The following is a 12,826-nucleotide window of genomic DNA, read 5'->3' on the forward strand; positions in this document are numbered from 1 at the left end:
TAAATTTATTATCTGCCTTCTGAAACTGAATGAATAATGAAAAAGTTCAATGTTCCACTGAATCACCTGTTTAAAAGAAGACAAATCTATACCAACAATGAAAGTAGATAAACTATTTTTCAGAAAAAAACGTGATTATATTTCAGGAACAAGTGAGTTGTGCAGTTAAAAGGTTGAAAGTCAACTACTTATTTACGAGATGTGATGTTGTGAATCACTGAACGATAGCCCAAGGGCTGTGTGTGTCTCTGAAAATATGCTACACTCCAAATGAAAAGCAAACATGCAAACACTGATCTGCCAAACTAGCTTAAAATAATTTCTTCTGTGAAACATGCAACTTTAGTGACTTGCAAGTATGAATAAACAGTTGACTATATGCTCTGCTACGTGCTATTGGTGACTGTTAAGAATAAGATGCAGCTGCCTTAAACTTCACACTCTGTGGCTGTTGTCTATAATCATGGACAGACATCATATCAGATGCAGTTATGAACAGATACACAAATGCTTTCTGAAGCATTTTTGAAAACAAATCTTGGGACAGACATGCAATCCCACCACCAATTCAATCACACTGTTTTGACAAATGGCCAAGGAAGTCAGTAACTGTGATAAAAGCCATACACTAATAGATTTAATTCCAACTATTTTATTTCTATCTGTAGAGGTGATTTGAATTATTTCTTTTTGGACTCGAAATATGCATATTGAAGGGTTTTTGTGGGAGCCATCCTCATTTTTATACCTGTCAATTAAACGTGCAAATGGAGCAATGACACAGATTCACAGGAGTGGATGTTCAAATGGCAGTTCATTACGTGTGTGACCTTGGTTGCCTGTAAGTCTCATCCATTCAGAGGCTGCATGGGATGCCATATAAAAGAACTAAAGAAAGTTGTGCACATACTGCAGTGAAAACTGAAAACATCGTTTCATAAGCAGAGCATAACCTTGAGTGTGTGTAGCTCTCTGATGTGATTTGATAACATTACTCAGCCACCTGCCCCAAACTTTTTTCTAAAACTTTTGCAATCCACACAAAACCCTCCTGCTGACACTCATGTGTCAGGGGGCAACAGATTTGTATTCCAATGTTAAAGTCTAGGATGGTGAAGTCAATGTGAACACCAGAATACAACATTCTACAGAGCTTCTATGGTTTACTTTAAATGCCTACCTCCTTTTCCATTTATTTTTATCTTTAATAACATGTTGTGTCAATACTTTTAGACTAAACCACTAAAAAGATTTAGATAACACGAACACAGATGCATACAAAAATTCAAGCGTCTGAGTTTTGATACCTTATTACACAAGACTCAAAAAGCACAAAAAGTAGGTGACAAATTTTGACTGAGAGTGGTAGCTTTCTGATAAGGAACTGGCCTGCTATGAATCCATAGCAACTCTGAAAAGGCTTTCACAGGTGCCGCATAGTCCTGCCCACTCTGCCTAGAATTCATCCACGAAAGCATATGGTCTCGTGAATCAGTTAGAGAAAACTTTCCAGAGTGAATGCAGACAAAAGGACAGATGAGACCTGGGAGAAGGGCAGGCCATGACTTGATAGACTTTCCTAGCAGGACTGAGAAAATCGGGGACATCAGCTACAGGAGTCAATAAACTAGACACTCTTGTCTTTAAGCTAGATTTCCATGAAATATAAAAATATCCCAGATGTAAACGACAAAGGAAAGGATTCAGGTTTAGTTTTCATTTACCAACTCAAACACACAAAGCTTCTTAAAGCCTTCTATTAAATAGGCAAAGTTGATTTAGTCCTTGAGACTTTTTTTCAAAGTTAATACTGACGGATATTTCAAATTACACAAATGTTCCTATATTCATTTGAAGACGTGGACAAGCTGGATGATAAAGAAGAAACTCTAGCCAGCATCTAGAATGTTTCTGCTATTTCCCTGGTTGAACATATATTCTACATATACTTTGACATAATCAAAGTTTCAGTGAAGGAAAAATGTGTACTTTAATATTCAATGTGCCATTTACACATGCCACATTAAAGACCTATTTTTGAAATTCTGTATTTATTCATCTCAGTTTCAGTAGAACACGTATTTTTAAGTGAAAAACATCGATACCGACTTTTTGTTATATGGCATAGTATTTCAAAAAGATTTAACCATATATTACTATACATGAATACAGATGACATGACCTCAAACAGGGAAATCATAAATGCCATTCGCCTACTGATTTCAGATGCATAATGGGGGAAAAAGTCATTTTAGGAAAAACAGATCAACATCTCCATTCCCATCAGTTAACTCACTAGCCCCTCTCACAGCAGGTTTCAAGGAGGAACCGAATCAGAGAAAGCCAGGCATACTCACAAATTATACAGCATGTCAGCCATGTTGCTGCGGTAGTATAAAGCATTTCTGTAGGCGCTTTCAGCTTCAGAAATTTTACTCTGACTCTTCAGAACATTTCCAAGGTTACCCCATGCTGGCAAAGAGAAAAAGAAGTATTCAGGCTGAGTGTCAATCCCATGATATGTGACATAATATCCGTCCGTCAGGAAGTACCACATGGGGTGAAAAATCCTTCATAAAACATTTTACATGGAAAACTTATTTCCTTTATACCTTAACATTTCATCAAGCCAGGAGATCAAATATGTTCAAAGTCTAAAATAATTAAAGCTATCATTATGACTCAAGGCTGATGCACACATATCGTTCATCACAGTGCCAAAAACGATGTTATCTTAAGATCACCTACAAAGACTCCATGTTCTTTCAAGTTTCTGTAGCGGGTCTTTGTGGTCTGAAATTATTTTATACATATTGAACTGGAAATAGTAAGAACTCACCCTAAAATAAACCAAAATTTCATTCAGTTATGAAAGAACTGATAAATGTCATAGAACACTCAAAGGTGAGATGCACAAGAAAGGGAAACCAGACAGATGCCAGAGAACAGAAGGTATGAGTAGAATAATATGCCTCTGACCATAGTTAAGTACCCCAAGATATGTTATAAATATAGAGTATTAACTCTAAAAGTAGATGTTTTGATAAGCAAGAAAACAGAGACAAAAAGGCTTATACAACTTAGATATATCTATTTGAGTTATTACTGACAAGGCCAGAAGAATCAAAGGTGTCTAAAGTATCCATTTTCATGCATTAAAAATATGGAGAATCTTTCCCTGCCCAATTTCCCTGTGTTTCTCTAACTTAGCACCCCTCAGTTAACCTTGATTCCTATATATAACTTGTATCATGTCCTCTCGTTATCTAGAGAGAAAACTGGTATGTCACATTGCAAATGCTTCCACGGCCAAAAGAAGACACTGAGCTCATAATTATCTCCCAACAAATAGTAGCACATGTTTCACGCTTGACACATGCCGTCTCATAAACGCTCGCCACAGAGCCCTACATGTGAAACCGACACTGAGTCTGCCTGCGGACGCGGAAGCACTAAAGGATGTGCCGGGTTAATTGTGAAGCAGAAATTCCGATCCAAAGCTGATTAACCTGAGCCTGCCCTATCCTCTAATTAACATTTGCTTACTAGGTTCACCTTTAGCAGTAAAGTAAGATTCATGCCCAGTGAACTCCTCCAGGGCATCGTGCATTCAGAGAAAATGTTAGCATTCAATTAAAAACATTAGAAATATTATCAGGTTAACTAATAATTTGAAAACAGGAACGAAGAAAAACAGTAAGTCATATTCAAATTTAATAGACAAAAACACTACTTTTTTTTACCTAGTGCCTTCATATCAATTTAATATAGTATGTCCCTGCAGAAATTGCTATTACTCAGTCTTGTTGTCAAGCTACTTCATCCCTCTCAAAGTTCTGCATAATAACAGATTAATAAAATAGATTACACTAAATTTACTCTTGAAAACACATGCAAATATTAATTTACACAATGGAAAAGCAATTAGCCCACGTCCCCAAATGAATATGCTAGAGAAAATAGCAGCCAGGACATACTAAATATAAATATTTTAAGATATATTTCCATAGAAATAAATGGAATTCTCATTAAGTGCTTATGTCTTATTTAAACAGTAGCTAACAAGTGTCCCTCTGGTCAACAGCAGGCAGAACTAGCAATAGATCCAGAATAAATGTCTACAAATTTGGTTGTATGTTCACTTACGCAATCACAAATGTAAACAGATACTTGTTAATTCTCAACAGCATTAAGAGAACCGGGCCAAAAGCATGGAAAACAATTCTTCAAGTTCCTCTCGATGGTCATATTGATCGCACTGAGGCACGCCCACATGTTACTAAGGAGCACTTCTGAGTATGTCTGTAAAAGTATCCAGAGGTAATGAGATGAGGGCTGTGTCCTAACCAAAGACTTAAAATGAGAATAGATTATAGGGAGAAGGTCAGAGTGTGGGAGGAGGGAACTTGTAGAAAACATAAGTTGTTAAGATTCACGGAATATTGAGACGCTGGTCCCTTCCACTGTCTCTTAGCTTCCTGTCCAACATAAAGTGGGCTCCTTAGTTCTGTCACATGCTCCACTTAGGATTTTCTGCCCTGCCTCAGGCTTGCAGCAATGGAAGCAGTCCACCACGGGCTAAAACCTCTAATACTAGAAGGCGACCATTTAACCTCTAGAATTACGCCAATGTTTGTCATAGCAATGAGAGCAATGTCACACCACAGCAGTAGAATGTGTAAGGAAGGTAGGGTTTAAATAGTACAGTAATATAAATAAATTCCATTGCAGGGTCCGCAAGATGGCTCAGTGGGTAAAGGCGCTTGCTCCCAAGTCTGATGATATGAGTTTGATCCCCAGAACCCATGCAGTAGGAAAGGAGAATGCATTCTTGCACGTTGTCCTCTGACAATCATGCATGCACTGGAGGCATTCTATGACCCTACAGAAATCACGAGCACACATATATGTAGAAATACAAGCAAATAAATATAATGTATTATATTTAACATTGTGGTAAGCAACACAAATAATAAAAGAATAAAGAAAATATAGCAGTCTAAAGTAAAGGTAGGGAAATTAGAGCATGCTAAGAACTGAAGTGTTAGGAGTCTCGTCCTGGAAAGGTTAGAGATTCTAATATGAAAAACAGCGCAACAAGTAAACTTGATATTGTCCAACTACATATAGTTCAGTCAGGTAGATGGATACGGAGAAAACAAGATGAAGTCCCAGAGATGAACAGGATTTCACATATTGGGTCATTAAGCCATGGCATAATAAAGAAAATTCTGGAGTACGTTTTATTCAAATTGTCAGGGTAGGATTTCAGGGAAGGAGTTATGTGACAGTTTAGATTTTGAGAAGAGCACTATCCATGTCTGCAGGGCAGGCATGCACTGAAGCAGAACAGGAGCAAGAGAGGGGACTACAGATGTGAGTCGTTTGCGAGCATCCTTGCCCAGGATGCAGGAAGCACCAGGTTAGATCCCTACCACTACATAAACCAGGCATGGTAGTATATACCTGTAGCCCTAGCAGGGAAAAGATGGGGGCAGACGAAGCAGAAATTCAAGGTTGTCATCAGCTACAAAGGGGGTTCAAGGCCTGTGTAGGTCTTAAGAGACTCCCATCTCAAACAAAAGAGGAAAACTAAGAAAAAGATAACTCAGAAAGTCACCGCAGAAACCCAATGACAAAATGAAGACGGTTCCCAGGAAGATGAGAACAGAAGAGAGGGTGGGTTATTCAAAGGAAGGATACAGTCCGGAAGTTAAAGATGAACATCAAGTTAGTTGAGGCAATGCTGGGCTGCTTTGGCTAAGTGGAAATCTTACCATCTACATGACTAAGCCATTGCCTACAGTATCTGGAAAAATAAATCTACCCAATTAGTCACATAATTTAGAAATATTTTAACCATGTTATGTGCTAAAGAGAGAAGGGATGAAAGGAAGTTAAGACAAAACACAGGGTACCCAGAACTCCTTGGACCTTCAGGAGCAGCCCAGTGGGTCCTACTTGACATAGCCTCACATACTCCCAGCCTCAGACAGATTCTCAGAGGCTGGGATGAATCAAACAAAGCAAGACCACTTCAGAGACCTGTCCAAATAAAAAGAGCCAGAGACTACTGTACAGTACACAAAATACCAAACAACTCCCTTTCTTGCGAAATGAAAGACTAAGAAAAACTAAAATGATCCCCTCATCCAATCTCAGGTGAAAACATCCTTCCTTAGAGCCCCTTCCAGTCCAGCCATCTGAAGCAAAGCATCTTCTCACAGCACAGAGCCTGAGACATACCAGGCTCAGGACCACATCATGTTCTATAAACTGCAAGAACAGGACCAGCTTCCTTTACTCCAGTTGTCTCTGGCTGACCTAAGGACACAGGGGCTGTCATCGCCTTCAATGACAAACGTAATTCCTTCTCAGATTCCTGTCTCCCTTAGATCACTGCTCTGCAATGTAGGCCAAAACAGATGTGTAAAGAGCTACCAAAAGAAAGCATAAAATTATCGCAGACATTTTTGGTGTAAAAACTGATGTCAGCATTCCCACCCATTTACAGAGAAATATGATTGACATTTTTGTCAAGAGTGTTACCAACAGATGATAGTAAAAAAAAAAAAAAGATTAACATGCTCATTTACGAAAATATAAAGCTGCCCAGAGAACATGACCTAAAAAAAAATAGTCAACTAGGTAGTGATAATTTTCGTGATAAATGTTCAGTTTTTAGGTTTCAATGATAAATAAAAAGTGAAAGAAAAATCATACTTAAATTGAACAACCATTTAAATTTCAGCTGAAGTATACAAAAGTGTATTACAGTTTAAAGAAAAATGCTTAAGATGAATATTTAAAAATTAATTTTCAATTGCTTACGATTTCACCTCACTATTAGAAAAGTAGAGAATGAATCAATGTATCTTATTCTGTTTTTTTAAATACTTGGAAAATTGTACCATATTAAACAAGTCATGTTTATTAATAAAACTGACAATTCTATATAGATTAAGAATTCTATGTAATTCCAATCAATATTTTAATGTCATTTACCAAGTAAGTCTTAAAATTTATCTTAATGATAATATTTGAAAAAATTGAAACTCTATAGTACTGTCATATTTGCCAAATATAAAAGTAAATGCCAAAAGTTTCCAAAGTTACATTTGCAAAGGATGGGGGATGAGAACATGAGAGAACAGGATGGTCAAGGGGGGAGAGGGTTGGAGTGGGAGAGCAATGAGAGAGAGTTCTTGATGGAGAGAGCCACTTTGGGGTTAGGGAGAAACCTGGTGCTAGGGAAATTCCCAAGGATTCTCAAGGATGACCACTGTTAAGACTCCCAGCAATAGTAGAGAGGGAATCTGAACTGGCCTTCCCTTGTAATCAGATGGTGAATACCCCAACTATCATCACAGAGCCTTCATCCAGTAACTGGTGGAATCAATGCTGAGGTCTACAACCAAGCACCAGGCTGAGTCCCAGGAATTCAAATGAAGAGAAGGAGGGAAAAGATGAGCAAGCTCGTGGAAACACATGAGCTCTAGACCGACAGCTATGAAGCCTCCATAGGACCAAACAAGGCCCCCCATATATAAAAGACAGTGGTGAAGCTTGCACTATCTAAGGGGCCCCTGTCAGTAGGACCAGGAACTATCCCCAGTGCATGAGTTAGCTTGTTGGAGCCCATTCCTATGGTGAGATGCCATGCTCAGTTTTAATGCAGGGAGTGGGGCTTGGTCCTGCCCCAACCCCAACTTAATGTGCCAGACTTTGTTGACTCACCATGGGAGAGCTTAACCTGTTGGGAGGAGTAGGTAGGGGATGGGCTGGAGGAGAAACAAGGGACAAAGTAGGAGGAGGAGCAGGGGCTGGATGGGAAACTGTAGTTGGGATGTCCAATAAAGAAAAAAATTAAATTAAACAAAAGTTTTAAAAATATTTTTAACAGGTAATGCCTGAGTCTTTCCCAACCAAGTTCTCAAATACTTATCCAATCCTATTATACAAAAACATTATTGTAAAAATTTATATTAAATTTCTCTAGTTTGTGGACAGTATCGTCCACCTCAAGGCTCTACTTTGGCATGCTATGGTAACAAAGGAGGAACACAAAGATGCTGGGAGTGGTCATGCACGCCTTTAATCCTGGCCCTTCTGAGGCAGACACAGGTAGATCTTTGCCAGTTCCAGGACAGCTTGTTCTACAGAGTGAGTTCTAGGACAGTCAGGGTTACATAGGGTTCCTGTCTCAGAACAAACAAACAAAAAGAAGCAAAGGCAAGGCTGAAAGGAAGTATGAAAAACTGTAAGAGAAAACTACAGGTGTTGACACTTATGGATTGGGATGAACTTGACTGTGTTCTAATCCTTAAAACCCCTGAAAACATCTGTGATACAGAAACAGTAGCCAGTTTATTCAGGAGAAAACTGCTTTAATTTCAAACTTATCATCTGAATTTTTAGAGTTAAGATAATTTTCCCTTACTGTGAGCATAATTCTTTTACGTATATAATTTTGGAACTAAAAGATAACATGAATACAAAATAAAATTATTTCAATGAATCATCCTGTCAGAGACACTAGAGGCAACAAGAACTCAGGCATAGCAAAAGTAAGATACCTGGTACCCCTATTTATAATATATTCAATAATGCATCTTCCAGATCAAAGCAAACTTAACAGTAAATTCAATTGTTTTTTTTCTTTCATTTCTTCAGAAATACAACTTGAAATTTCACATTTTTCTGGATATATCCTGAAATGTGAACATTCTCAGAATATGTCAGCAAAGAGTTGTGATTAAGGACCCCACAGCACAGGCTAGTGTCTTCTCCCATTGACAATGTGAATAGATCTTGCAGTTCAGGGAATTAAATAAATGCTGTCTAATTATTTTGTGGCATACTCCAAAGGACTAAGCCACCTTGAATATATTACAACAAGGCTACTAGATACTCCTACATAAAGCTGGGAACACTTGAGAGGAAAAAACGAGATCTGTGAAGTGACTTTCAAAATGAGTAAGAATGTTAAAAACTCAGGAAATGAAGCAGAACTCTCTCTTACACCTCAAGGATCCTCACAGTACCCTCTGAGGCAAGAGAACTCTCTCTCTCTCTCTCTCTCTCTCTCTCTCTCCTCTCTCTCTCTCTCTCTCTCTCTCTCTCTCTCTCTCTCTCTCTCTCTCTCTCTCTCTCTCCTTCTCTGTCTCTTCCCCCCCCATTATCCCCTTCCCCCTTCCCTTTTCCCTCCATAACCCACTAAATAAACTCGATACCCAAACTCTCTCTGCATGGCATATCTGTCTGTCTCTCACCTGCTGTAGTCTCCCACCCACCAAGGGGATCTGCCAAGGCCTTGGGTAAACCACTGCTGCCCATCCTGGGACAGGTCCCCCACCATCTGCTTATAAATGATAACTCCACCCTCCTCTCCTTCTGTTGCCCTCTCCTCCTCTCCATGAGTCCTCTACCTACTCCTCCTCTGCTTCCTTTCAGAAAGGGGCAGGCCTCCCATGGGCAGCAACACCTCTCGCTGCACTTGCTTCAGTAAGGCTGGGTGAGGCGTCCTAGCATGGGGCCCAGGTAAACTACAGCTTACATGACTGCAGTTTTCCTTCTCTGATGCTTCACAAAAACAATCCAAGTAGGTGAGCTTCTGATAAAAGTGTCAAAATTTGAATAAATTATATAATTTATCTTCCCAAAATAATATCATAGTTATCTCAAAACTTAGCATAGATTTTAGTTTGAATATTACTAAAAAGATGAATGAATCTCCTAGCATTAATATTTAGTCTTTCAATATTCAACCCTCAGGCTATTGATAACACAGTAATCATGCCTCTTTGGGTTGCTGTAAGAGCATTTTCATCTCATTGGAGAAATAGACAGAATCAAATTTAGCAAGGGCTCTTGCTCCAATATGAAATTTATTTTTACTTTATGAATTCAAACTATAATTTTTGATACAACATAAAACACTAATATGTAAGAATCATCAAAAATTAAAATACTTCAGTATATTAAAGGAAAAATCTCAAAGTTTGATTCCTCCAATTTTGAGTAAGCTATGTAGAATCAAAAGCCTATTTTTTTTTCCAAAAAAAGGACTGGAAATTGGAATTTTTCCAGTATCTCCATGCCAGGAAAAAAAATGCAAAAGAAAACAAGGAATTAACTTGTGCTGAATATATTGATTAAAAAGTGTTTCTATGCAGATTAAACATCACTATCAAGCAAAATTTTATATACATCTGATCTGTCTTTAAAATAATGGCAACATATGCCATCCTGAGGTGACACCAAAACGCTTTAGGAAACTCATAGACACGTCTGCCCTGTCTGGTTCTGTAGAAGGCTTAGACTTCAGACTCGTTCTGCAGACAGTATCATCCAGACCGTAACTTAATAGAGATCAACATCAAACAAAAAGGTTAATTATGTTAAACTTTCTAATCTCAATTGCAATGGAACTGGAACTTCCCATGAGAAGGGAAACAGCAACGGAAGCGTGTGAACGTCATGACGGATGGAAATGTGAATTGTGGTTTTGTTATCTTTCATTCCTGATATCAGCAAAGACAATGGAGGAGGTCAGTATTCCTAATCTGTTCCCTCATCATCTAATCATCCCTTCATATGGTTCTGGGGACAGAAGAATTCCTTTCATCCCACAAGACTATTTTCCTGAAAGTAATTATGCCTTGGTTAACTGCGAATAACAGCATAATGTTGAGTGGCAGGGGAAACAGTTCTATTTCAAATATTAAATGAAAGGCATAGAGGTGATGTCAAATGATTCATTGATACCAGAATATATAATCCATATGTTTGGATGCAATTATAAATTTTACTTCTAGTGGTTTTACTGTATAAAAAGCAGTTTTACCCTTGTTACTCTATGGTTATGCAAATGGAACTTCTACTAAATATATACTTGTTTTAAACAGTAATAAAATGTACAGATAATTTCAGTCTTTCAAGATATAACACTGTGTTAGACTTGACATCCGTGTTTGTACTGCAATACAGCCTTTTGATAGTCACATATACCATCCTGTTTTACTTTGAGTGCACCACCTAAAGATTTTATAATAACATCACTAAATTTTACCATATTTCAAACTTTAAACGTGAGCCATCCTTCCAGCCCTAGCAAAGATAACTGACCAGAACTGTTCATGGTACTTGAAACTAGGTTTTAGCTGCAATTGCTCTCATTCATTAATTTCTCATTTTCATGGAATTTTTCAATGGTTTCTCTTTCATTTTTTTCCTGCCTTCTTCCTAATAGTAATGTGGCCTATGAAAAGTTTCTCTCTCTCTCTCTCTCTCTCTCTCTCTCTCTCTCTCTCTCTCTCTCTCTCTCTCTCTCTCGTTGTTTGTATGTTTGTTTTGGTTTTTCGAGACAGGGTTTCTCTGTGTAACAGTTCTAGATGTCCTGGAACTAGCTCTTGTAGACCAGCCTAGCCTCGAACTCACAGAGATCCACCTGCTTCTACCTCCTGAGTGCAGGAATCAAAAGTGTGCACTACCACCACCTGGAAAAAGTTTCTCTTTAAGCAGCAATAGTACTTTAAGTAGAAAACAGTCAATATATTTATGTTTTTCTAATATAATGACTGGTCACAGGGGAGGAATTTGGGAGAAACCAAGCATTAAATCTCTCCTCAAGAAGTTTAGGTAAACCCTTGTTGTCAATATTGCTGTCAAAAGAAGTTAACAAAACTCATGGTGAGTATATCTTAGAATGGCATACGGACTGAGGCTCTCTATATCACACTAAATTGGTTCAGTAAGAGCTTGGACAGCTGGATCAACTTCCCCCAAAGTGTCTCAGAATCACAATCCTGCAACGAAGACAGGGAGACTTTACACTCCTATAATGTCGCTTTGAAATAATAGACTGTCAAGAGCAAAGGAAACTTTAAATACATCATTGTGCGTAACAGTAAGAAAACGGCAGAATACGTGTGTTTGTATGAAATAAGTAATCAATATGCCAGTGTAATGGGGACATTAGCATTTTAATTACTGTAGTAATGTAATTATGTAGCTATGGACAACACCATTCAGTCTTAAAGTAAGAAAGAACATGACTCAAATCATCAATGGAAATTATAAGAACTATTTGAAAAGAAAAGCAGTATTTGCAATATTAGAAATTACCAAAGCTTGTATACATCAGGCCATGTGTTCTGTGCTACTGATTCACTGAGCCACTAGAGAATGTAGAGAAGAAGGAAAAAGAAAAACTTCTCCCTGGATGTCTGAGACTGTAAGTTGCCTCGCCATCCTAGGTGAGTTAAGAAGAAGAGGGAAATGGAAAACAGGAAATTGAAACAACAATGACTTATGGTGTCAAAGTCCAACTTGATTGATGGGTGAGCCTCGGAAGCAGCTCTTTCTTTCTACCCTAACATCTCGTCACTAAAGGGCATACCTGTGACATCCGCAGAGAAGACACACAGTGTCCACGGTGACTATTATTATTACTGACATTGATTATGTGCCTTACAATAGCAGAAAGAATTATCAGAACAGCACATTTCTGGGAAATGGAAACTGTGTAATTTTGCCATTTAAGAAGTGTCTGTTTGGATGATTGGGATAAAGGAAGGTTGGATAGGGGAGCAGGGAAGCACATATCTTAGTTAAGGGAGCCACCTTAGGGTTGGCAAGAGACTTGAAACTAGAATGGCTCCCAGGAGCCCAAGGCGATGTCCCCAGTTAGTCCCTTGGGAAGCTGAGGACAGGGAACCTGAAATGACCCTATCCTATAGCAATACTGACGAATATCTCCCATATCACCATAGAACCTTCATCTGGTGATGGATGGAGATAGAGACAGAGACCCACACTGGAGCAC

General features: G+C 38.4%; 1 protein-coding gene across 3 annotated transcripts in view; it reads right to left on the minus strand.

Annotated features, from left to right (window-relative positions):
* The window catches only part of Tmtc2 (transmembrane O-mannosyltransferase targeting cadherins 2), a 392,468-nt gene that overhangs the window by 179,554 nt on the left and 200,088 nt on the right, over nucleotides 1–12,826 (minus strand). For all 3 annotated transcript variants that reach the window (XR_007590635.1, XM_050135588.1, XM_050135589.1), the window contains exon 4: nucleotides 2,358–2,472. Coding sequence is in view for 2 of the 3 variants with exons in the window: in XM_050135588.1 (XP_049991545.1) it covers nucleotides 2,358–2,472 (115 nt within the window). In the remaining variant the exon portion in view is untranslated. The remainder of the gene's footprint in view (nucleotides 1–2,357; nucleotides 2,473–12,826) is intronic.

The sequence above is a fragment of the Alexandromys fortis genome, unplaced genomic scaffold, assembly GCF_014885135.2.
Source record: "Alexandromys fortis isolate MF-2015 unplaced genomic scaffold, M_Fortis_MF-2015_v1.1 scaffold_24, whole genome shotgun sequence".
Taxonomy (NCBI): Eukaryota; Metazoa; Chordata; class Mammalia; order Rodentia; family Cricetidae; genus Alexandromys; species Alexandromys fortis.